A 21454-nucleotide genomic window follows, 5' to 3' on the forward strand; every position below is an offset into this window, starting at 1 on the left:
AGAAAGAAAAAACATGCAGACATGCCTGGGCTTCCCCCCCCCCCCCATGCTTACTCAGATAAGGAATCTCAGGGCCAGGGTGGGTTCAGGCCCGAGGGTCAGGAAGCTAGCCGGGTGATCCTGCCTGGCCGTGAGGGCTGACAGCCGCGGTCTGCAGGGCACGGTGTGACTGTTTATCTGCTAAGCCCTACAGAATGTCTAAAAGGCAGTCTTTACCCTTTGGACCAGTGGTGCTCCTGACACTTGGCAATGTTGGCAAGTATTTTGGGTTCTCAAAAATCTGGGGGGAGAGGGTAGCCCCTGGCAGTGGGTGGAGACCAGCAATGCGGTTCAACATCCTACCATGAAAACCTCAGCTCCCACTGCAGAAAAGCTACCGAACCTCAAAGGTCCACAGTGTCTAGGTTGAGGAACCTGCTCTAGACTGGCACTGTCCAGAACTTTCTGTAACGAGGGAAGTATTTTCCACCTCTCTGTCCAATAATGATACTCAACAGAAACGTAGGGCTGTTGAACAGTGGAAATGTAGCTAGCAGAAGTGAGGAACTACATTAAAAAAAATTTTTTTTTATTTATTCATTTGGGACAGAGAGAGCATAAGCAGGGGGAGCAGCAGTGGGAGAGGGAAAAGCAGGCTCCCTGTGGAGCCAGGAGCCTGATGTGGGACTCGATCCCAGGACCCTGGCATTATGACCTGAGCCAAAGGCAGACACTTAACCGACTGAGCCACCCAGGCGCCCCGATGAATTACATTTTTATTTATTTTAATGAACTTAACTGTCAGTTGCCCTAAGTGGCTGGGGGTTCCCACACTGGGCAGCATAACCCTGGACTGTGTATAATCTAACGATCAGCAAACCCAGGGACACCCCATACTCCAAAAATGTCTACCTTTCACATGCCTGGTGGGGATGTGGTAGACAGCCAAGAATGACTGTGGGGACACAGGTGTGACTCGCTTCTCACAGAGCTCCTCCCAATGGGGGAAAAAAGATTTCCACCAGCATTTCCACCCAGCAGTCCTGGAGGGGGCGGGGAGTGTGCCCAGGGCTGCCCGGGGGCCCCTTGCACGGCCCGACTCGCTTTCCCAGGCACACACGCCACGCCGGAAGCCTGTCTGGACCTGCTGTCTATGTCCTCTCACCTTGATGGTTTCCAGCTCCATGCGAAGGCGGTTATTTTCCGACAGGAGGTCCCTGTTCCTGGTTTCGATCTGTTGCAGCTGTGTCTCCAATTCAGCTTCGTATTCGCGGCTTCCCTCCTGGAATTCTCGGAGCTCCTCTTGCGTATTCTCTGCCCTACAGAGGTCCCAGACGCACTGGCAATCATTTACTGAGCACCTACCCGTGCTGTTCAGTGCGATGCATAGATTAGCTTGTGTTTCAACCACCTTTCGAGGCAGAAACTGGCCTTACCCTCATTTTACAGGTAAGGCTGAGAGAAGATGTGACGTGTCTCAAGGTCTCGTGAGTCAGAAGCAGAGCTCGGACCTGCACCTAGGTCTGCCTGACTCCGAAGCCATTTCTTTACCAATTCACTCTCCGCTCATTCATTCAACATATTTTGTTTGTGAACTCAACGTGGAGTAAATATATCGGGATTGCATACCCTCCGTGGATTGACTTGTGAGCAGGAACTGGACCTAATATGAATGTTTGCTTATTGCATCACTATAATGTGCCCCTGGCCAACCCCAGACACCCAACTCCAGCTCCTCAACCCTTACAAGTCAGGCAACTTTTTTTTTTTTTAAATACTAAACCTGAGCTATCTTTAAGTCAAATTAAGAGTAAGGAAATTAGAGGGACTGGAATAAGACCTCCACATGGAGAGTATTAGAGTCCTTGAGAAATAAAAAGAAACAATGCTGAACACACACACGTACTACTCCCAGTTATGGGCACTGAATCACTGGTTTCACATTTAAAATCTGCAACAACCCATACTGTCAGGCACGGGGACTGACCAGATAACGCATCTGGAACTGATAAGACCCTGCCAGAAAACAGAATGGGAAGGAGCACAGCAGTGTGCTTAGGACCAGAGGCTTTGGCACTCACACTCTCCCCCAGCTGCTTACCAGCTGGTGTGACCTCGGTGGGCCAGTTACTTGCCCTCCCAGAGGCTCAGTTCCTCATTTTTAAACGGGGTAATAACGGTTTCCTCATGAGGCAGTTTTGAGATTTAATGGACAGAATGTGTGTCAAGTCCTTCGTAGTGCTTGTCACCTAAGAGGCCCCCAAAGAAATGGTGGCCGCCATGGGAAGAAAAAGCAGGGTGGACTTCGGGAGACTGACCTCTGCTTGTAGGTCATAGCCAGATCTTTCCAGTAGTTAGCTTCTTCCTCCTCAGAGCCGAAAGTCTTTCCTGAGTCCTCCATGGTGAAAACAGAGCAAGAGGTCACTCTTCCTGTGGCATGGTGTCTAGGAGGGAAAGCTTTAATATTATTACCCATGTCTGGTTAAACAGCTCATCTTAAATTGGGGGGGGGGATCTCCTGAATTTTATGTTGGATTAAATGATAAACCATTGCCAAAAACTGAAACCAAATCCAGACAAAATACAGCCCATCCACGTGTTACCTTTCATGAAAGATAAAACTACCAAGATTTTATTCATTTGGGGAAGGGGGGCAAGGAAAAAAAAAAAAAAAAAGGAGAGGACATCTCCTGGGGCTCTGGTTTAGACAACCGGTGCTACCATCATCCCCATCACCAGAGATGAACAACAGGAGAAGGAAAGTCTTTGGGGTGAGAGGATAATAAGCCCAGTTTGGGATATTTCTAGTTTGACACACCAGTGACACTTCCAGAAGCAAGAGGAGATCCGAAACTCAGGAGTGAACTCTGGGCTGATACAAATATAAGAGTCCTGAGCCTGTAACTACTTCTTCCCTCTTTCTTGTGACGGAACTGCTGGAGAATCTAGTGAGGACTATTTATGGGAACTCTGAGGAATGCCAGTGTTTGGTAGGCAAAGAAAGAAACTGTCATCTAAGGAGACAGGGGACAAATGAAGAGACAAGAACCAGACAGTGAGCTGTCCTGAGAGTAGATAGATGGTGCCAAGGGGAAAAGGAGGAGCGGTCCACAGTATCCATGATACAACAGAGAAACTAAGGACTGGAAAATACCCAGGAGACTTAGCCAAATGTCGGTCTCTGGTGATGTGAGCAAGAATAGTTTCAACACAGTGGAGGGGGAGGAGGAATAAATTGGGTGGAGGAGTTACGAGGAGGTGAAGAAGAGGAAGTAGAGGGAATTTTGGAGAGCTGGGTGTGAGAAGCAGAAAAACGGGACAGTAGCTAGAGAGCAAGGGGTGGGAATGGGACCTTGGCTCTGAGGACTTGGAGAGATCCACAGCAGAGGCTGGGGAACGGATCTCTAAGAACGGCGGGCGGTGTACAGACTCCCCTCTGATAGAGCTTACCGGGTAACAGCTTATTCTCTGAATTTAAGTCTCTGAGCTTGTCAAAAGTTCATCAGGAACCCAAATGAGATGTCTCCAAGGTCCGTTCCTTCCCTCAAGGGAGATCACAATCTGATGTCCTTAGGGACAAAAGAATGAACGCGACCCCTCACTTTGCAAGGCATAACAAGTTGTATTTTTGTCTTGTTTGGAAGAGAGAGAGAGCGCTTGGGGGAGGGGCATGAAGAGAGAGAATCTTAAGCAGGCTCCAGGTCAGAGCGCAGACCCGACGGCAGGGCTCGATCTTCCAACTCTGAGGATCACAACCTGAGCTGAAACCAAGAGTCGGATGCTTAACTGACTTGTACCGCCCAGGCGCCCCATGACAAGCTATATTTTTTACTACAAATATGAATCATTCGGCTAAATGTTAGTATTGACATGGACACAATCACCAACTTCTCAATCCCTGGTAAAAAAAAAACAAAACAACAAAACACACACAAACAATTGTATTTATATTTGAGCACAGCCCTTATTGAGAACTAGATTTGTTAGTACCTGTACTCACATCTTCTCTCCTTCCTCATTTCTCTCCCTTCCCTAATTCAGAGACAACATGCCATGGGCCCCACCCCTCCCCTTCCGGGGAACAGCTTCTCTGAAAGCTGGATGGAAGCACAGAAGCTGGAAAGAGTAGAAAGCTGCTCATTCGTTGATCTTTTTCCATTCCAGCACTTCATCTTCCATCTTTCTGTAACACCACTCCAATCTTGGGGAAACCAACCCTACATTCATTCCATGGGATCCTGATGTACTTGACATCACCATCTAGCAGGAGGCACAAGATAGGAGGGATTACCTCCAGCATCAGTAACTGGCTCAGAGGTGGACCAAACCCAGGCTGAGCCAACGACACGGGTGGGCCTAACCCAAGCTGAGCCAATAACAGGATGGATCTAACCCCAAACTAGGCCAATGATTGGTTCATGGGTGGCCCTAACCCAAGCTGAGCAAACCAGTGTGTAGGCCTAGGGCTTTTGCAGAGCCATCGAGAAAGACACTCTGGAAGTATTAACTAACCTTACTGTGGAAATGGTTTCACAATATATACGTTTATCAAACCACCAGGTTATATACCTTAAGCTTACACAATGTTCTATGTCAATTCTATCTCTATAAAGCTAAGAGTAAAAAACAAAGACAGAAACTCTTCCCACTCGGGTAAGATGGCAGGAAGTAAGCCCGGAGCTGCCACCGATCATCCTTCCACCACAAGGGAGGAGTCTGCCACAGAATGAAGCCAAAACAGAGGAAAGCAGGGCCAAGAGGTGGAGACACTGCGTCCTGATGATATCATTTGAACACCTGGATCCAGTCACGCCTGCGTTAAGGTTATGAGAGAGAACCAACTCCCTTTCTTGATCACACCAGTTAGTGTTGGATGGCTGCCACAGAGGGTCCTAATTAAGGTAAGTAGTGAAAGATGTTGTTTGCTGAAAGTAAAAAGAACAGAGCACCTAGGGTGTAAATAACAGTAATCAACATGGCAATGGATAAGGGTAAACTTAGGTCTGGATACTCCCTGCTCAAGCCTTAAGCTCTAATGAGCCCAGAACTCATCTAGTATGAAGTCACCAAACCAGCCCCTATAGAGTCAAGAGCCCGTGCAACTGAGTACCGTGTGGCCATTATTTTACCGAGGACAGTCTCAACTGCATGGTACGCGAGCCCATGTAGTAGGACGAAAAAGTGAGGAACTGGGAACAATGGATGTAGACCGCCTTTTCCTACTGTTTGGGAAAATATCATATCCAATATTCAGTGTAATTAGTTCCTGCCTACTTCTCTAAACATTCCCCAACCCTACCCGCCCCCATTAGCTTATGTTCAAGCCACATTGCCTTCTTTCCGTTCCCTGAGCACACTAAGCTTGCTCCCACCTCAGGGCCTTTGCACTTGCTGTTCTCTACCTGGAATGCTTCTCCCTCAGATCTCTGCCCAGGTATTCTTCTTGTCATTCAGACCTCAGCTGAAATATCTTCCCCAGAGAGACCTTATTTGAATATCCCACCAAATATCCCCTCTAGCCCTTCACTATTATATTACACTCAGCTTTATTTCATCATTTTGAGTTTGTTTTTATCTTCCCCCACTGGAATGTCACCTGTTGAGCACAGGGGCCTTCTCCATCTTGCTTTTTTAATGCAATGCCTAGAACAGTGCCTGGCATATAACAGGCGCTCCAAAAATGCTTGTGGAATGAATGAGCAAAGGGGAAGAAAGAAATGGACCACTAGCAGGAAGGGAATGTGAGGTTAAGGAAAGGCAAGAAGCCAGAAACCTCTGAAGACTAGTTTATAGTTGACATCTGTAAATCCTTAAGAGGCTTGTCAGGATGGGGAAAACCCCACTCTCCCTCAGCACCTGAGTGGCATCTCATTAGTGGGAAGTGGCAGGAGCAGAGGGCATCGTGTTGGAAACCACCCCCTCCCCAGGTGTACATGCTAAGGGGCATCTGATAGTGTTCTTAGGGTTTAATAACGTTCATCCTGCACTCTCATGACAGAGGAGTTTTAGGAAAAAACCTTCCTAAATAAAACACTTATGGCCAGTGACGACTAAAACTTAATCCTCAGGAAAGAAATGAATTTGAGATGTTTTAAGGACTTCCATTGGTCGAGAGGCTCTAATTACAACTGTGCTGATGGGAAAGCTCTGGTTTTGGACTGGGAGTGGGGGTAGCGAGGTGGTGGTGGTGGAAAAAAGCTGAGCAGAGACCTGAGCTCCTGTCGTGGCCTGTACCATCTTTAGCGCCTTCAGCTAAAGGGCAAAAACCACAGGCTTGGCATTTCAACCCCCCCCCCGCATTTTAAAAACAATCCTTAGGGGAAGAGGAAAAATATATCAGAGACTAAAAAGTAACAGCTGAACTTCACTTTGTTCCGAAACAACAATCTTTAAAATGTACGATTTTTCCTTTGCCATTTGAAAATGTCTCACAGTTCCAAGGTGCGTTATTCTTTGCCACAGAGAGCAGGTAAGAGGACGTGGAAAGACTCCCTCTCCCTACTGAATTGAACAACCGCGTGCTGGGTGTTAATAACTTATCTTCAACTTTATCCCCTTTAAGCCATTCAACTATAAGAATAAGTGAGACATCACTTGGGTTCTTAGAAGCTGGAGCAGAAACACTGCCCACCTCGGCCATTTTCAGAGGTCCAAGTGGACAGCAGAGGCAAACCAGACCCAAAGTGCAAGTTGGGGGGGTGACTGGAGGGTCTTTGAATTCAAATTCATGGTCTCCATGGGGTTGCAAAAAGACTGTTCACTTGCTTCATCTGGCCCACACACAGTCTTTTTAAAGGCACGGTGGCAGGCACAGGTTAATGCTAGGTCTCGGTATATACAACTCTGTACCATCTTAAAAATCGGCGTTGCATGCATTTCTTTCTTTTATGCTACAAGTGTTACAGGCATTCTGCCTCCGAGCTTGTGCTCTCAATACACCATCATAACATCGTGCCCCAGGAGCTCTGTGGACAAACCTAATGGGCACCTCAAAAGTATACGCTACAGCATGCAAGGAAGAACAAGCTGGAAGCAAGAAGTTCAACAAGTATGTATTGTTTTGCATAACTTAGATCTCCCAACCAACCTTTGATTTCAAAACCCTAGAGAAAACAAAGCACTCTCCTTTGGCTTTCTTCTGAGCGAAGAAAGCCAGCACAGCTGGTCAGGAGCAGTATACATGTATAAACTATCGAGAATTAACTCACCACCCTTCTCCACGCCAACCTCAATCCTTCCCAATCAAAACAAAGGGAAGAGCTGAAGGGAAAGGGAGGGGACAGAAAGACATGGCCAAATGTCTGCATGTACTTCAACAGCTTCTAGGTTATGACGCAGGCTCTGCATTTTGCAGAAGTGGCATCACTGGGGCAAAACCAGTCAAGAGTCAGCAAGTCTGACTTCTGTCTCTGTGCTTTCAAAGTCTATAATGATCTTCCTATGAAAATACTTAGGCATGCAAGGACATAGACTCAAGGGTGTATGCCATCATTCACTGACGTGGAAAATTGGAAAAACTTAACTGTCAACAGAGGACTGATTTGGAAAATTACACAGTTGTTAAGAAGTATATGAACTAATTTGGAAGAAAGTTCATGATAGGTTAAGAAAGGGTGCCACTTTTGTTTATAAAGGTATTCCTCGGGTGCCTGGGTGGCTCAGTTGGTTAAGCGTCTGCCTTGGGCTCAGGTCATGATCCCAGGATCCTGGGATCGAGTCCCCCATCAGGCTCCTTGCTCTTCGGGGAGTCTGGTTCTCCCTCTGTCCCCCCACCCTTGTTCTCTCAATCTCTCTCAAATAAATAAAATCTTTAAAAATAAATAAAAATAAAGGTAGCTAGCTCTCTGCATACATGAATTGAAAAGGGTCTGGAAGAATGTACCAGATGGGGGTAAAGTAGGCCCTGAGATAAGAACCTGTACTGGACACACTATACATGGATTTTTACAGAAAGCATGTGCTGCCTTTGAAATTTTAAAAAGCTTAAACTCAGGTCAAAATATAGAATGAAAAAAAATGGAACAGCTATTGTTCCAGAACAATTCTATTGTACTGAATCAAGATGCCAGGGGAAGGGGCGCCTGGGTGGCTCAGTTGGTTGGGCGTCTGCCTTTGGCTTAGGTCATGATCCCAGGGTCCTCAGATTGAGCCCCGAATTGGGCTCCCTGATCCACGAGTGGCTGCTTTTCCCTCTCCCTCTGCATCTGCCTGCCTCCCCCCTTGCTTGTGCTCTCTCTGTCAAATAAATAAATAAAAACTTAAAAAAAAAAAAAAAAAACGAAAAGATGCCAGGGAAAGATTTTTTCCTTCTGTGATTTCCCTCTCCTCCATCCCTTCTCGAACATTTCCAAACACCTACTAAGTGCTAAAGCACTGCTGGGAGAGGCAGACAGAAAGCACCTACATCATTACTAGGTGCAGAAACAGTCCTAGCGGCTGACACAAACTTTCTGTATGCAGGCCCACTCATGTTAGGAGATTATCTGGTAAGGAAAGGGAGTGTAATCTCTCTGGGCTCACATGTTCTAAGGCAAAAGAACACACTTTGGAAACAAAAATAACATCCTAACAGAATAAGCCAAGTTAAACTATTATCTGAAATGAGAGGATAAAATATGCCAATCAGACGCCCCTGAGACTTCAAGAATCTAATCCTACGCAAAAGACACAATAAGAGGACAGATTAAAGTTTCAAACCTGGTTAAATACCAGTGTGGTGGTGGGGTCAGATAAGTGGCTCTGGGAGTCAGTCACTGGGATTCAATTGCTCTTCAAAGCACCCTACCCGTGTCCTAAAATGCCGTCCTATCCAAGAATACCGAAACAAAACCAGCATAGAAAATGACAAATCTCTGCCCAGTGCACCTTGTAAAGGCCGTTTCTTTAGAAAGGAAGTTAAAAGAGACCTCGAGGCTAAAAGTAGAAAGAGGCACAACCTGGTACAAACCCTGGACAAAGAAATCAGGGAAGCTCAGACCCTCAGGAGGCAGAGAACCTGAGATGACTGGAGAAGATAAGGTAGCTTCCCAAAAAGCTGTGTCAAGGTGATGGAGGGATTTCCCACGACCTCGGGGAGGCAGGTAAGCCCCACCACTGCATTCAAACTGTAGAATAAGCGTTTTCATCCTTTATCCAATCCTTCCCCAAAGTGCTGTCAGGGGAAATCTGAACCTTCCTGCTGCAGACATCTGAGAAAAGCAGAGGGAAAGACTGTTCCAAACACGTTCCCGAAGGCAGGGAGATGCCAACCGGGGGTGGCGGGCGTGGGGGGGGGGAGGTTTTTGGAAAGAATCCTGAACTGAGGGTGGAAGTGGCAAGGGGCAGTGGACGAGGTGGGGGGGGGGGGTACGAGGAATGAGGGAGAGTCTGGGGCAGCAGAAGGAAAAGGGGTGGCGGGGGCTGAGAAGAGGCAGAAAAAAGAGCGAGAAGAGACCAAGGGAGTCAGGAGGGCAGCCTGGGGTGGGGGTGGAAGGGTTAGAGGGCAGAGGAGCCAGGCAGCGGGGACAGGGGACGAGGAGGGCGTGAAGGACTGAGGAAGTCATGGAGGGAGCGGAGGGCAGCTGGTCGGAGAGAAGAGAAAGTTGGCAAAGGCGAGGAGCTGGGTGCGAGGACACAAGGGTGGAAGGGAACAAAGTTAGGAAGGGAGGTTCCAGGGAGCGGGATTTTTGAGCCCAGCGCCCGGGACCGGCGGAGTACAGGCGGCCGGGAAGGGACGCGCGAGCTAGGGGCGCGGCAGGGTCCCTGCGAGGCGGCTCCCAGCGATCCCGAGAGCGCGGAGGGCACCGGGGCAGGCAGAAGAGTTTCCCGGCGCTGGCGACGGTCCCGGGACGGCCCCCACCCCCGACTGCAGCAGCTCCCCACTTACCCCGGCTCGGTCCGCGAGGACGGGCGGCGGCAGCGGCGAACCGCGCTCCCCCGGCCTCTGACCACCGCCCCCACCCCCGCGTCCGCGGCGGGCGCCGACTATTGGCTGCGGCGCCACGAGACCGCGTCCGCCTCGGCCAATCAGCGCCTAGTAGCGCCGTTTGGAAACTTTTTTCCCAGGGCCCGGGCGCGGCGTGGCCACGCGGCGGCACTGGTCCGGCCGGGGCCTGGGAGGCTCCGGCTCCCTGGTTGGGATCTGGCCGGCCTTGGAGTATGCAGGCGGGTCCCTGGACATCCGGGGACGGCCTTGGACGTCAGGGCCATGCTGTTCAAGATAATACGAGTCCCTCCCTTAGTCGCCGATCGCATTTTCCCCAAATCGAGGGAAGGACAAAGATCCAGGTCCGCTCAGGCTAAGCAGTGCTCCATGTTTTTTACACCCAAAATAAAAATTTCAACATCATTTTCTTCAAAGGCAGCGAACTTCGTGTTTAAGGGTTTGGTTTTGAACCTGGCTTTGAATTCTAGCTCTACTCCTAGCTGGTTGATCTTGGCCAAGTGACTTAAAAGCTTTGTGACTTAGTTTCCTCATCTGTAAAATGGCTCATAATAGGATTCTACCTCGGGGTTATGCGGAGACAAAATGAGTTAAAGGAGTCTGTAAAACTTAGGACAGTGCCTAGCACAAAGTTAAATACAATCTGTGCAATTCTTGGATGATCATGATTTGTTCATTGGTTCTGTGTCAGACGCAATGCTAACTTCTTCACATGGGTTTCCTTATTCTCACAGCAATCCCAACTGTTCACCAACAAATATTTATTGAGAACTCAGGCTTGTAACACAACAAATGGCAGACAAGATGCCAGTCCTGAAAAGGCTTATGCTACTAAGAAAGCAAGACACGAAATCGGCAAACAGAGCAAAATAATTTCAGATGCTTGTAAGAAAGCAAGACTCTAAATCAGCAAACAGAAAAGAGTAAAATAATTTCAGATGCTTGTAAGTAATAATTTCAGAATACACAAGGTCGTTTGAGAGGAAAGGGCCAGGAGGGGTCACTTCAGATGATCAGGGAAGGCTGCTTTATGGAGGTGACAATAGAGCTGAGACCACAGAAAAGCACTTTTATGGTCCTCATTTTAAAGATGAGAAAACAAAGGTGTAGGAAATTAAATGCATTGCCCAAGGAGTCCCAATTAGTAATAACAAATCAGGCTTCAAACCTGGGTCCGTTTGACTCCTATATCCATATTCTTTAGCACTACCCTAGAGGCAAAAAGATTTTTAGCTATTTTGAGGCCTCAGGCCCCACTCTTAGAACCTTTCCTGCCTCCCTGCCTTGGTAAAGAATGACCTTTCTCTAATTTGACTTTGTTTTGACTCCTTTCTAGTTCCTAAAGGAGTTGAGAGATGCAAAAGGGAACCTCACTACCTATATCAACAGGGTTAAGTACCAAAATGTCGCTCAGGAAACTTCCATCTTGCTCACAAACACTAATAAACCATACACACCCTCCTCTCAACACTTTTCCTCTGATGCTTTCTTTCATCAGAATTTTATTTGATTCTGCACCACTCCGTGAGGTTTCTGGGCAGGGAAGAATCAACCCAGTTTACAGAAAAACTGAAGTACAAATCAATGAGTTACAAGTCCTGCCTGAATGGCATTGATCAAGTCAATTAAACTAGCTAGTTTCCAATTTCCTTCATTTTCCATAAAGACAACAGGGAGGACACTGAAATGATTATCATGAAAGTTCTCAGGAATAGTTTAGGGAAATGGCTTTGTTATTGGGTAAAAACCTTTACAATGAAAAGAAAATTTTGGTGCATGTTAAAACCTTTTCCTCCCTTTATTTAATGTTTTCCTTGTAGCTTTTAGATATGAATGAGCAGAGAGCTCAGTTTCTCTTGCTTACATCCTTCCATTATAATTTATTATTTCAAAACACTAAACCGAACATAGAAGAGAAGTTGCTGGGGGAGAAACTCCTTTAGTCACAGCTAGGTTCATTTAGAAGGTGAATTGAATGTAAAATGGTCACTTAAATAGCACAAAAATAAAACTTCATCCTGGTTCCATAAATGTGAAGATTATGATTTGGACAGGGAAAAACTTAAAGTTACTCTTACTCTGATAAAAGAGTTTGCCCAGTAAAGAAATAGAGTAAGATTAACAGAGACTATAGTTAAGAAAATATCTCTTAAGAAAAATGTGAAAGCACTCTTTCACAAGTATCAAATTGCATTTCACTTCATGATTGCTTCCCAGGGCTGGTGTAGTCTGCTTGGGCTGGTTTTCTACAGAAAACACTAAAACTGCATTTCATTAAAAATTAGTTGTAATTCAGACTTTTCATTAACTTTCCATTTAGAATTGATTCGGCTTTATTTACTGTATTTAACCTGTTGAGAACAGGCACAGCTCTGGACTTGAAAGAATGCCAAGCAAAGTCAAACAAAATGTGTCTGTTCTGTATTGCTTCGTGACCAAAAAACCTTTTTTAAAAAGGCAATAAAAAAATCCACAATTACTTTGTTTCCTTTTTGTATTTTTTAGTTACTTCTGTCTGTGTTCAGAGATAACTAGAATAAAAAGAAAAACTCCTCTAAAGAGAAGCACATTTGTTTGATACTTGGGGAAAGAAAAAAAAAAAAAACCACACTAGACACAGGGTTGTTTTTCATCTGTTCTAATTCCCACTTGGAAAATAATACCCACACACAGACACAATGAAGATTTACTCAGCAGTAATAAATACCTAAGCAGGCAGATGATGTGTGTGCTTGTCATCTGCCTTCTGGAAAATGAAAAGCAAGCACAAAGGGTGCTTCAGCTACGTGTTTGATCTTGCCCTCCCCAACAGGAGTCTACAAGGATGTCTACAGCGATGGATCAGCTTCCCCTGAAATTTCCCCCCACTTGATGCAAATTGCCTAATGAAATTGCCTCACCCTGACTTCAGGTAGGGGGGGAAAAACTCATTCAGTGATTAGAATTCTACTTATTCTTCTGCAAAATTAATGTTTCTCGGCAAACTTCAGAAGTGAACTTTTAGGTCGTATTCAGCTAGCCCATCTTAAATATATCTCGATTTAGCTATGTTTTGTTTTTCTCATTGGCAACAGAAAAGAGCGAGCAGGCAAGTTTCAGAAACGACCATCGTGCTGAGCTTTAAAAAAAAAATTATTTCAGGTAAAAGATTGTGAAGCACCAACCCCCCCTTCCCGAAAAAAAACCAAAAAAACAAAACCTCAAATCCCCCAAAACCCAACCATGTCACATCCATCCACCTAAAACAAGCCGTCACAGGCTTCTCAGGGCTTTCCCTCCCCTGTCCCTAGAAAGTTTGCATGCACTTGCAACAGGCTCTGTCTGGCCCAGGGCTTTTAAAAAGTGACGTTTTCTAACTGAAATCACGAGGATCCCTTAATAGTAGGTGACAGTGCCCAGCCGAGTCTGAGCACACACTTCGTTTTGTGCCAGCTGGGCCGCCGGCTTGAGAGAAACCCCGCCGGCCCGAAGGACGCCGCGGGAAGCCCCGCTGGCGGTTATTTTCTCTCCACTCGCCACTAGGTTGCAGTAGATTAAGGATACTGTGGAAATTACGCGTCATTTAACTAAAAAAAATAATAAGGTAGAGCCATCACGTGACGAGAGGGAGATGGGGAGCGCGCCCGCGCGAGAGCGCCAAAACCATCGGGTTTTTCATCGAAATCCCCTTTAAATCGCCTTCCCTCAAAAGACTGAAAGAGCCAAATTGTATCAAATCCCGGTTGGCAGGTTTTTTTTCCCCCGGCTCCACCTCACAAGCCCCCTCATTCTTCGCTTTCAGGTTCCTTTCCACTCCACCACGATAAGCCAGGGAGAAGTCCTCCTTAAACTCGGGGTTTTCGCCAAAAAAGCCGGGGTCTCCCCCGGGGAAGGTCCCTATTTAGGGGTTTATCGGGAGGGGACTGAGCCTGACGAGGCTGCAGGGCCGCGAGGCCCCGCCCCCCCCGGGTTTCCCAGCACGCCCCGCGCGAGGAGGACGCGGCGTCTGGGGCGGGGTGGAGGAAGGGGCGGAGCGAGGGGGGGAGAGAAGGGCGTCGGTTTTGCGACAGGGGCGGTGCGGTGCGGAAGCGGAAGTGGAGGGTGCGCTTGGCGGCGGCGGCGGGAGCTGCGGAGTCGGGAATCAAAACAAAGGGCCTGGGGGGGCGGGGGGAAGGCGGCGGGGCCGGAATGTGAGCGGAGGTGGAGCCGGCGGCTGAGGTGAGTTGGCTGGCAGCTCTGGGGACTAGTTCCTGACGGGCTCACTGCTGTGGGGCCACCGGCTGGAGGCGGGACAGCGTCCCCCCCCTTCCCCTGCCCTTTGCTGGCGGAGGTGGGGGAGGTTGACTACTCCGAGGGGAAGGACTGGGACTGACCAGTCAGGCCCCCACCGTAGGTACGGGTTGTCTCCCTTTCAGGTCCGTTCACGACAGTCACTGCTGCGCCCCTGCTGCCCTTTGGAGGTGTTTGGCTCCCTGCCCGCACCTGTTCCCCTGCTCCTAGTGGGGCTTCCAGGTGTGGAGAGCAACCTTTCCGGAGCAGGGTACACGGATGGAAGGTTAAGAGAGGAAGGAAGGGGCGGGTGTTTTTCAACCACCCTGAGGGTTTTTGCATTCTTGTCAGTAGTTCAGCACTCCCTAGGGTGTAGTCTCTGGTTTGACGGATAGTGTTCAGTTGCCTTAGGGCATGAGCCACTCCCACTACTAATTGCAACGCTACACTGTGATACATATTTTCGTTTCCCAAACACCTTTCTGTTATTACCAAGAGCTTTCCAATTACATTTGTATCTTTTGGACTTCCCCACTTCTCTGAGCGGTAAATAACGCTGTTTTGCATACAGGGCAGTCAAAACTTAAACGGTGTTCCTAGATGTTTATTGAACTCTTCACTCGTTCAACAGTTGTTGATATGCACTGGGCACTGGTAGGTGCAAGAAATACAGCAATGAATGAGAAAACATGATGTCTACTGTCTTGGAGTTTATATTCAAGTAGGGGAGACATATAATAAACTCAAGAAAATAAACAATTTTAGGTAGAAGAGCTGTGAAAAAAAGTAATAGGACTGGGTGGTGTGTGGTTCCAGGACTAACTTGGGTGTTAAGAGAAGGCCACTTTTACACTTTGTCTTATTAAATCCCAACAGCCCCGTGAGGATGCTACAGTTGTTATCAGGCCCATTTTACACATAGGATCTGAGGTTCAGAGAGGTTGTGAACTCTCCAGAGCAACACATACAGGAAGCAAAATTGGGGATTAATACACAGACTGACATCAGAGTCTGTGCTCTCAAGCATTATCTGAATTGTTCAAAGAATTCCACTCAAATCAACAGAAAACTTGGCTTTGGCTACCTAAGTTACTTGGTGGCATTCCCAGGAATGCTTGGGAAATTTTCTGGGTTCAGGCCACTAACAAGCTAATATATTTGTACTTTCTGTTGATTGTGTTGAGCAATACCGGAGGCACCTTGGTGTGGTGCAAAGAGGTGGACAAGCCTGGCTCCGGCCCCTTTCTAATTATGTGATCTTGGCAAATTGAAAAACTTAATTAAACTTCTGTTTACTCAACTCTGTAAAGTTGTGGATTATTTCTCCCTTGTCTATCTCACAGATTTACTGTGGGGAAAAATTACATAAATGAACTTTATTGTCTGTTTGTTTTCATCATCGTATCTCTTGTGCCAAGCACAGGCCTGTTATATAGTAGATACTAAATAAATAATTACTGAATGAGGAAATAATGTTAAATAAAAAGGCTTTGTAATTGGTATTGCACACTACCTGTTAGCTCACTTTCAGGATTGGCCTTGAAAAGATTTTAGAGCATGTTGAAGTTGTGTATTGTGAATATCACAGATTCCTGTGATCTATAGAGCATCTCGTTGGGGGATGCAAGATCTGTGTTTAGTAGGAAAAACAGCAATCATAATTTATTGTCATTGTGGCAGTTAACTCCATCTCTGCTTCCACACTGACTCCTAACTCTACATGGTGGGTGAATAGTTGCTGTATTCATTCCTTAATTTAACAAGTAATTAGTATACACTATGTTGCAAGCCCTGTGCTTGGCACAAGCTCTGCCTTGGGGAAGACAAAACCCAGATGGTAGGTCCTTTATCTGATTTCCCCCCCTCAGCAATGCTGGGGAGGGGGGAGAAATTAGCCACACTCTGCAGAGGAAGAAACTGAAACTTAGTTTTTGTAGCTTCCACATAAGGGCCAAATAGTAAATACTTTAGGCTTTGTGGGCCATGAGTTTCTGTTGCAAATACTCGTGCAAAAATAGCCGCAGACAGTATTTAAACAAATGTCTCTTAATTTAGAGAAAGAAGTTGAATTTCATGTAATTTAGTGTCACAAAATATTATTATTTTGATTTCTCACCGCCCCCCCGAATTAAAAAGTATAAAATACCTTCTTAGTTTGAAGGTCATTTAAGTACAAGCTGTGGGCTGGTTTTGGCTGGCAGGCTCTAGTTTGCCTGCCCTTGTTTTATTTGATCAGTTCTGTATTTTAGAGAGAGTACTCCTCTCTCCCTTCACCATACTATGTAGATGTTACAATCTCTTGAGAAGAGCACCTTATCAGAGAGAGAGACCTAAAAGAAATTGTTTTATGTCCACATGAAATTTCTGATAAATTGATACCCTTAAAATGGCCACTGTAGTTGGAGAATAGGTGGTAGTTTGGTAGGATGGCAAGGATCTGGAGATGAGGTTCAGTTGTCCTTACCATTGGCAGGCTGCCTCCAGGCCCACTAGCTATTATCGATTTGATCTGCTTTTATTGTACTGTGTAAGACTTGTAAGAATGTGGGAACACTGGAGTAGATACAGCACATCTGCTACTTGAGATTTCTCGGTTAGATTTTTGATGGTATATCAGATTGCACTTTTGTAATAAGTAAATGAAGAAATTGGTTCGATTTGTTCTGTAGCAGAATCAAATTCAGAGTCCACAGAGTTCACTTAATTTGGACCTTCCACAGTCACATCAACGACACGGTGGGATAGGTTGCTATTAAGTCAATTTCAGAATCTTATGTAATTGGCAATGAAGACACATAATTGTTCTTTTACTAAAATTACATGCTCTCTTTGTTAACTTTTTCACCCTCACCAGTAGAGTCTTTAGGGAGAGATGGTCGAGAAGAACTAAGAAAAACTACAGAAAAAGCCTGCTCAGGGCTGGAGAAGGTTGCCACTTTGCTAGAATTCTACTTTTATTCCTTATTATCTGACTTGTTGGGAACCATTGTACTGTAAATACAGTTGTGCCATAAGTACAGTTACAGTCTCACTTTTTTCTTTATTTGAGAGCGGGAGTGTGCACACACACGTTGAGGGGAGGAGGAGAGGGAGAAGCAGGCTCCCCACTGAGCAGGGAGCCCAGCTTGGGGCTCTTGATCCCAGGACCCGAAGATTGTGACCTGAGCTGAAGGCAGACACTTAACCACCCAGGTGCCCTTGCAGTCTTACTTTTTTTTTTTTTTTTTAAAGATCTTATTCATTTGAGTGAGAGAGAGAGAGAAATGGAGAGAGCATAAGCAAAGGGAGATCAGAGGCAGAGGGAGAAGGAGAAGCTGACTCCCTCCTGATCTGGGAGCCCACCTTGGGGCTCCATCCCTGGACCTGGGATCATGACCTGAGCCAAAGGCAGACGCTTAACCATCTGAGCCACCCAGGCGCCCCAAGTCTCACATGTTAATTGTGAAATTTGTACTTAGGCAAATAAATAACATTGAGATCTCATTCTTAACAGGGTGGAAGAATGAAAGAAAAGAAAGATGAAAGAATGTTGAACCACTTTGTATGGCTGTATGATGGAAGGAAGCGGAACTGAGGACTCCTGCAGTAGAACACCTGGATGGCTGCAACAAAATAATGATGCTAAGCCATGGCTTTGGAAATTCTCTAATTGCTTTTCTCGTCCTGAGCAGACATTGCCACTTAGTCCCCAAACGGTAACTATGCTCAAGACTGAAGACATAGGAAATTCCTTATGCGAATAGATATGCGGTCCGTTTGGTCTGGGGCAGTCTCTCTCCCTGGAGTCTGTGCTAAGTTTTACCTTGTATCCTGCTGAGTCCTCCTTGTAGCACATGATTATAATTCCTGACTCAAGGACAGCGTAAATTTTTTAATTCCTGCATTCCTATTCTACGGACCTGTAGGTGCTTTAAATATTTAATGTTAACATTGGGGAAGATTTGTTTCTTGGAGAAGTCACAGATTCCAAAGATAAAATCCAAACTGCAGAGGCAAATCAAAGGAAAGTATAAAATAGATTTTATTTCACTCTAGCCTTCTGAGGTTTGAGTCTTAAAATCAAGGGAAGAGTGATAGGCCCTTATTGGCAGTCTTTTTCTCTTCCAGATTTCTCTTGAATATTTAAATGTGTCTGTAACTTCCTTTGCCTTTTCATAGTGATTTTGACTTTTTCTGATTTTATTCCATGCACCATATTACCACATTTCTATTCTATGTCTTTTTTGCTAGTGCACTTGGGATTTAAGTGAGTCTTTACTATGAATTTACATAAGGGTATTAGTAACTTTTTAAAAACTCAACTAAATGCCCTGTCTTCTTCAGTTTTTCATTATATAGTTATCTTTTTTGCATGGCATCAGTAATTAAGGTCACTTACTTTAGGGACCCTTGGCAACAGGGTTGGCAGCTCAGACAGGAATTCCTGGGATGGAGGATCTGGCCCTTACAGAGTCACACAGTGCAGGATTGCACTCAACTTTACAGATCCAGAAACTTGAATTTATCATTGGCACCCAGAATTGAGTAAATTCAGGAGAACCAACTCAAATAACCCTGACCATAAGAGCCACATCTTTTTTTTTTTTTTAAGAGCCAGATCTCCATAAATCAGAATGCCAGTAATTTCCAACCTAAACTGTAATTACCAAGAGGGCAGAACACACTGCTTGTTGGCAGTCAGTCAGTTGCTCTCTCCTCCCTTTTAGGAAATGTCCAAGTGAAAAATCCAGATTTCTCCTAAATGAGTGTACTCTCCCAGACGAGTGTAGAACCACAGCCAAAGGAGTGAAATCATAGTAGTCAGATGGCCCTTTCTGTGCTCTGAGGGAAGAGCATGTCTCTCACTATATCAGGACGTCCTCTTTCTCTTAATAGTTCCTGCAGTCAGCCAATAGGGGCTATTGATTAGTTAGATCCCCTTTCAGTAGCCAAGTACTCTGCTGCGTGCTTACGTGCACTATCTCGTTTTATCCTTCTAACAACTGTAGGAGGTTCATCGTGTCATTCCCAATTGAAGGCTGACGGAACTGAAGTGTAGAGAGGTTATGTAACTTACCCAAGGTCCTAAAACAGTTCCTGGGTATTGCATTCAAACCCAGGTCTCTGACGCAGGTGTCATGCTATAACCTTGGTAAATTTACTGGCCTCCTGTGTCTATGTTAGAGGCATATGACAAACTATTTCTCTGGGATCTTATTCCCAAATAGTTTTCTAATTGCTCTAATTCTTGTCCCCGGCTACAAAGTAATTGTTGGCATTATGGCTTTAGGTCATGATATCCTAGAGTTTGCTTAATGTCGTCAACAACACATTTAAGACCTGTCCATGGATGGGCTGCTGGGGCAGATGGCTGATCTTATCCTTAATGTTTGGAATCGTCTGGAGGACTTTCCTAAATGCCTCATGGTCTGACTGCAAGAACTACTAAGTCTTTTCCTCAAAGCGCTTGGCTTGTAAGCCATCTTTATCGAATGCTGTTTGTGACTGTGTCATTTTCATACCACCTGTTTTGTCTTTAGAAGACCCTGTGAGGCAAGGGGAAGTTATCAAAGGGAAGTCCCTGAGGCACAGATGGTTTAACCTGCCTTGCTGAACATGTAAGCAGAACCCTCCCCCAGTCTCCTCAGATTCAGGAAGGATACGGTCTTGATTTTAGTTGTCTGTTACGGTGTTCGCCTCCTGCAGGCCCTTCTGAAGAATGCCCCTGGTTTCAGCTGCCATTCCATATTGTTTGGTTGTGGTTGAGTGATGTAAACAGAATTGAACGCTATTTCCATTTTTGGGTCACAGTAGGATGTGAGTAACCAAAAGTCACTAGCGTCGTCACATTAACTGGCGTTCTGATCTTCTCTTCCCAGAAAGATTACATGGAGAACAAGAAAGTTGCTGTGGAATTAAAGGATGTGCCATCTCCCCTTCATGCTGGCTCTAAACTTTTTCCAGCAGTCCCACTTCCAGATATCCATTCTCTTCAGCAACCTAAAATACAGCTTTCACCTGTCCCCAAAGTAAGCTGCTGTGCTCATTGCCCTAATGAACCCTCCACGTCGCCAATGCATTTTGGTGGTGGCGGTGGTGGTGGGAGCGGAGGTACCGGTAGCTTGATTCACCCGGGCGCACTGTTAGACTCGCAGAGCACCAGGACCATCACGTGTCAGGTAGGGTCAGGGTTCGCTTTCCAGTCTGCGTCTTCACTCCAGAATGCCTCAGCTAGGAACAATTTGGCCGGCATTGCAAGTGACTTTCCCAGCATGTGTCTCGAAAGTAATCTCTCTTCCTGCAAACACCTGCCCTGTTGCGGAAAGCTTCATTTCCAGTCATGCCATGGTAATGTGCACAAGCTGCATCAGTTCCCGGCTCTCCAGGGCTGCGCCTCTGCTGCCTATTTCCCCTGTTCTGATTTCACAAGCGGGGCTCCAGGGCATTTGGAAGAGCACATTTCACAGTCGGAGCTAACGCCTCACTTGTGCACCAATTCTTTGCACCTAAATGTGGTACCTCCGGTTTGTTTAAAGGGCTCACTTTACTGCGAAGACTGTCTAAACAAGGTGTGTATCTTTTTATTTGTTCTCTTGGGTGCAGCTGACCTTTGAGGAATGACTTTCTTAAAGTAGATAGATGTTTCTTGAAAAATCTTTATCGTGCACGGGGTGAAGATTCTCCTGTGAGGTAGCTTTCACCCCGTCAGCATAGCTTCTCTTGGTCCTGAAAGAAGCAAAGGGTAAAATGGGAAGGGCCATTCAAAAACGTGCAGAGTCATTATTTATGTAGTTATGCTTTTAGAGGCTCTTGTGATCAGTCCGTTTCCTACATGTAAACCGAGTTCGACAAACCTTCGTGTTCTGTTTTGTCTTTAACGACTAGAGCACGATTGTGGTTTCTCATAACTCACGCTCACCTTATACACAGACCCATTCAGTGATGTAGGTCACGCTGCGTTGTGTTGTTCCTTTGTAAGACTTTGAGGGACTTGGAACTTGGCCTCGATCACACGGGCATTAAAGTAAAAATCTCAATTACCTTCACATCAAGTGTGTTTGGGGTCGCCTTAGGAGGATACACATGCCCCAGAACGTAAAGGTCTGATCGTGTGAATATCTTCCCAGACCATTTCAAGTCACTTCTTGAAGTGGGTTCATGAATTGATAGCTAATAGTTCTGGGAATGCCCTGAAATATTGAAAATACATTCCATCAGAGGTTAACAGGTGGAAAGAAGAAACACTTAGACTGTGTTTTCAGTTGTTGTTTATAACTCTAGGTTCTGAAATGATGTATCTGAAACCTCCTCCTTTTCTTAAAAAAA

The 21454-nt window shown here is 45.9% G+C and overlaps 2 protein-coding genes across 9 annotated transcripts in view; one reads left to right on the forward strand and one right to left on the reverse strand.

Annotated features, from left to right (window-relative positions):
* Positions 1–9937, reverse strand: part of NDE1 (nudE neurodevelopment protein 1) — a 32843-nt gene extending 22906 nt beyond the window's left edge. The window contains exons 1-3 of the mRNA XM_045776043.2: positions 9845–9937; positions 2298–2423; positions 1145–1298 (exon numbers count right to left, since the gene is read on the reverse strand). Coding sequence (XP_045631999.1) covers positions 1145–1298; positions 2298–2380 — 237 coding nt within the window. The 5' untranslated portion in view covers positions 2381–2423; positions 9845–9937. The remainder of the gene's footprint in view (positions 1–1144; positions 1299–2297; positions 2424–9844) is intronic.
* Positions 9938–13982: 4045 nt separating this feature from the next.
* MARF1 (meiosis regulator and mRNA stability factor 1) overlaps positions 13983–21454 on the forward strand; it is a 39560-nt gene continuing 32088 nt past the window's right edge. For 6 of the 8 annotated variants that reach the window (XM_045776047.2, XM_045776048.2, XM_045776052.2 and 3 more), the window contains exons 1-3: positions 13983–14098; positions 17643–17844; positions 20008–20697. In XM_045776047.2, the coding sequence (XP_045632003.1) occupies positions 17701–17844; positions 20008–20697 (834 nt within the window). In that variant the 5' untranslated portion in view covers positions 13983–14098; positions 17643–17700. Of the gene's footprint in view, positions 14099–17642; positions 17845–19668; positions 19747–20007; positions 20698–21454 lie in introns of those variants that run through there. The other 2 variants (XM_087870237.1, XM_045776053.2) reach the window with 2 other exon arrangements.

The sequence above is a fragment of the Ursus americanus genome, chromosome 2 (assembly GCF_024610735.1).
Source record: "Ursus americanus isolate L20-20 chromosome 2, mUrsAme1.1.p, whole genome shotgun sequence".
NCBI lineage: Eukaryota > Metazoa > Chordata > Mammalia > Carnivora > Ursidae > Ursus > Ursus americanus.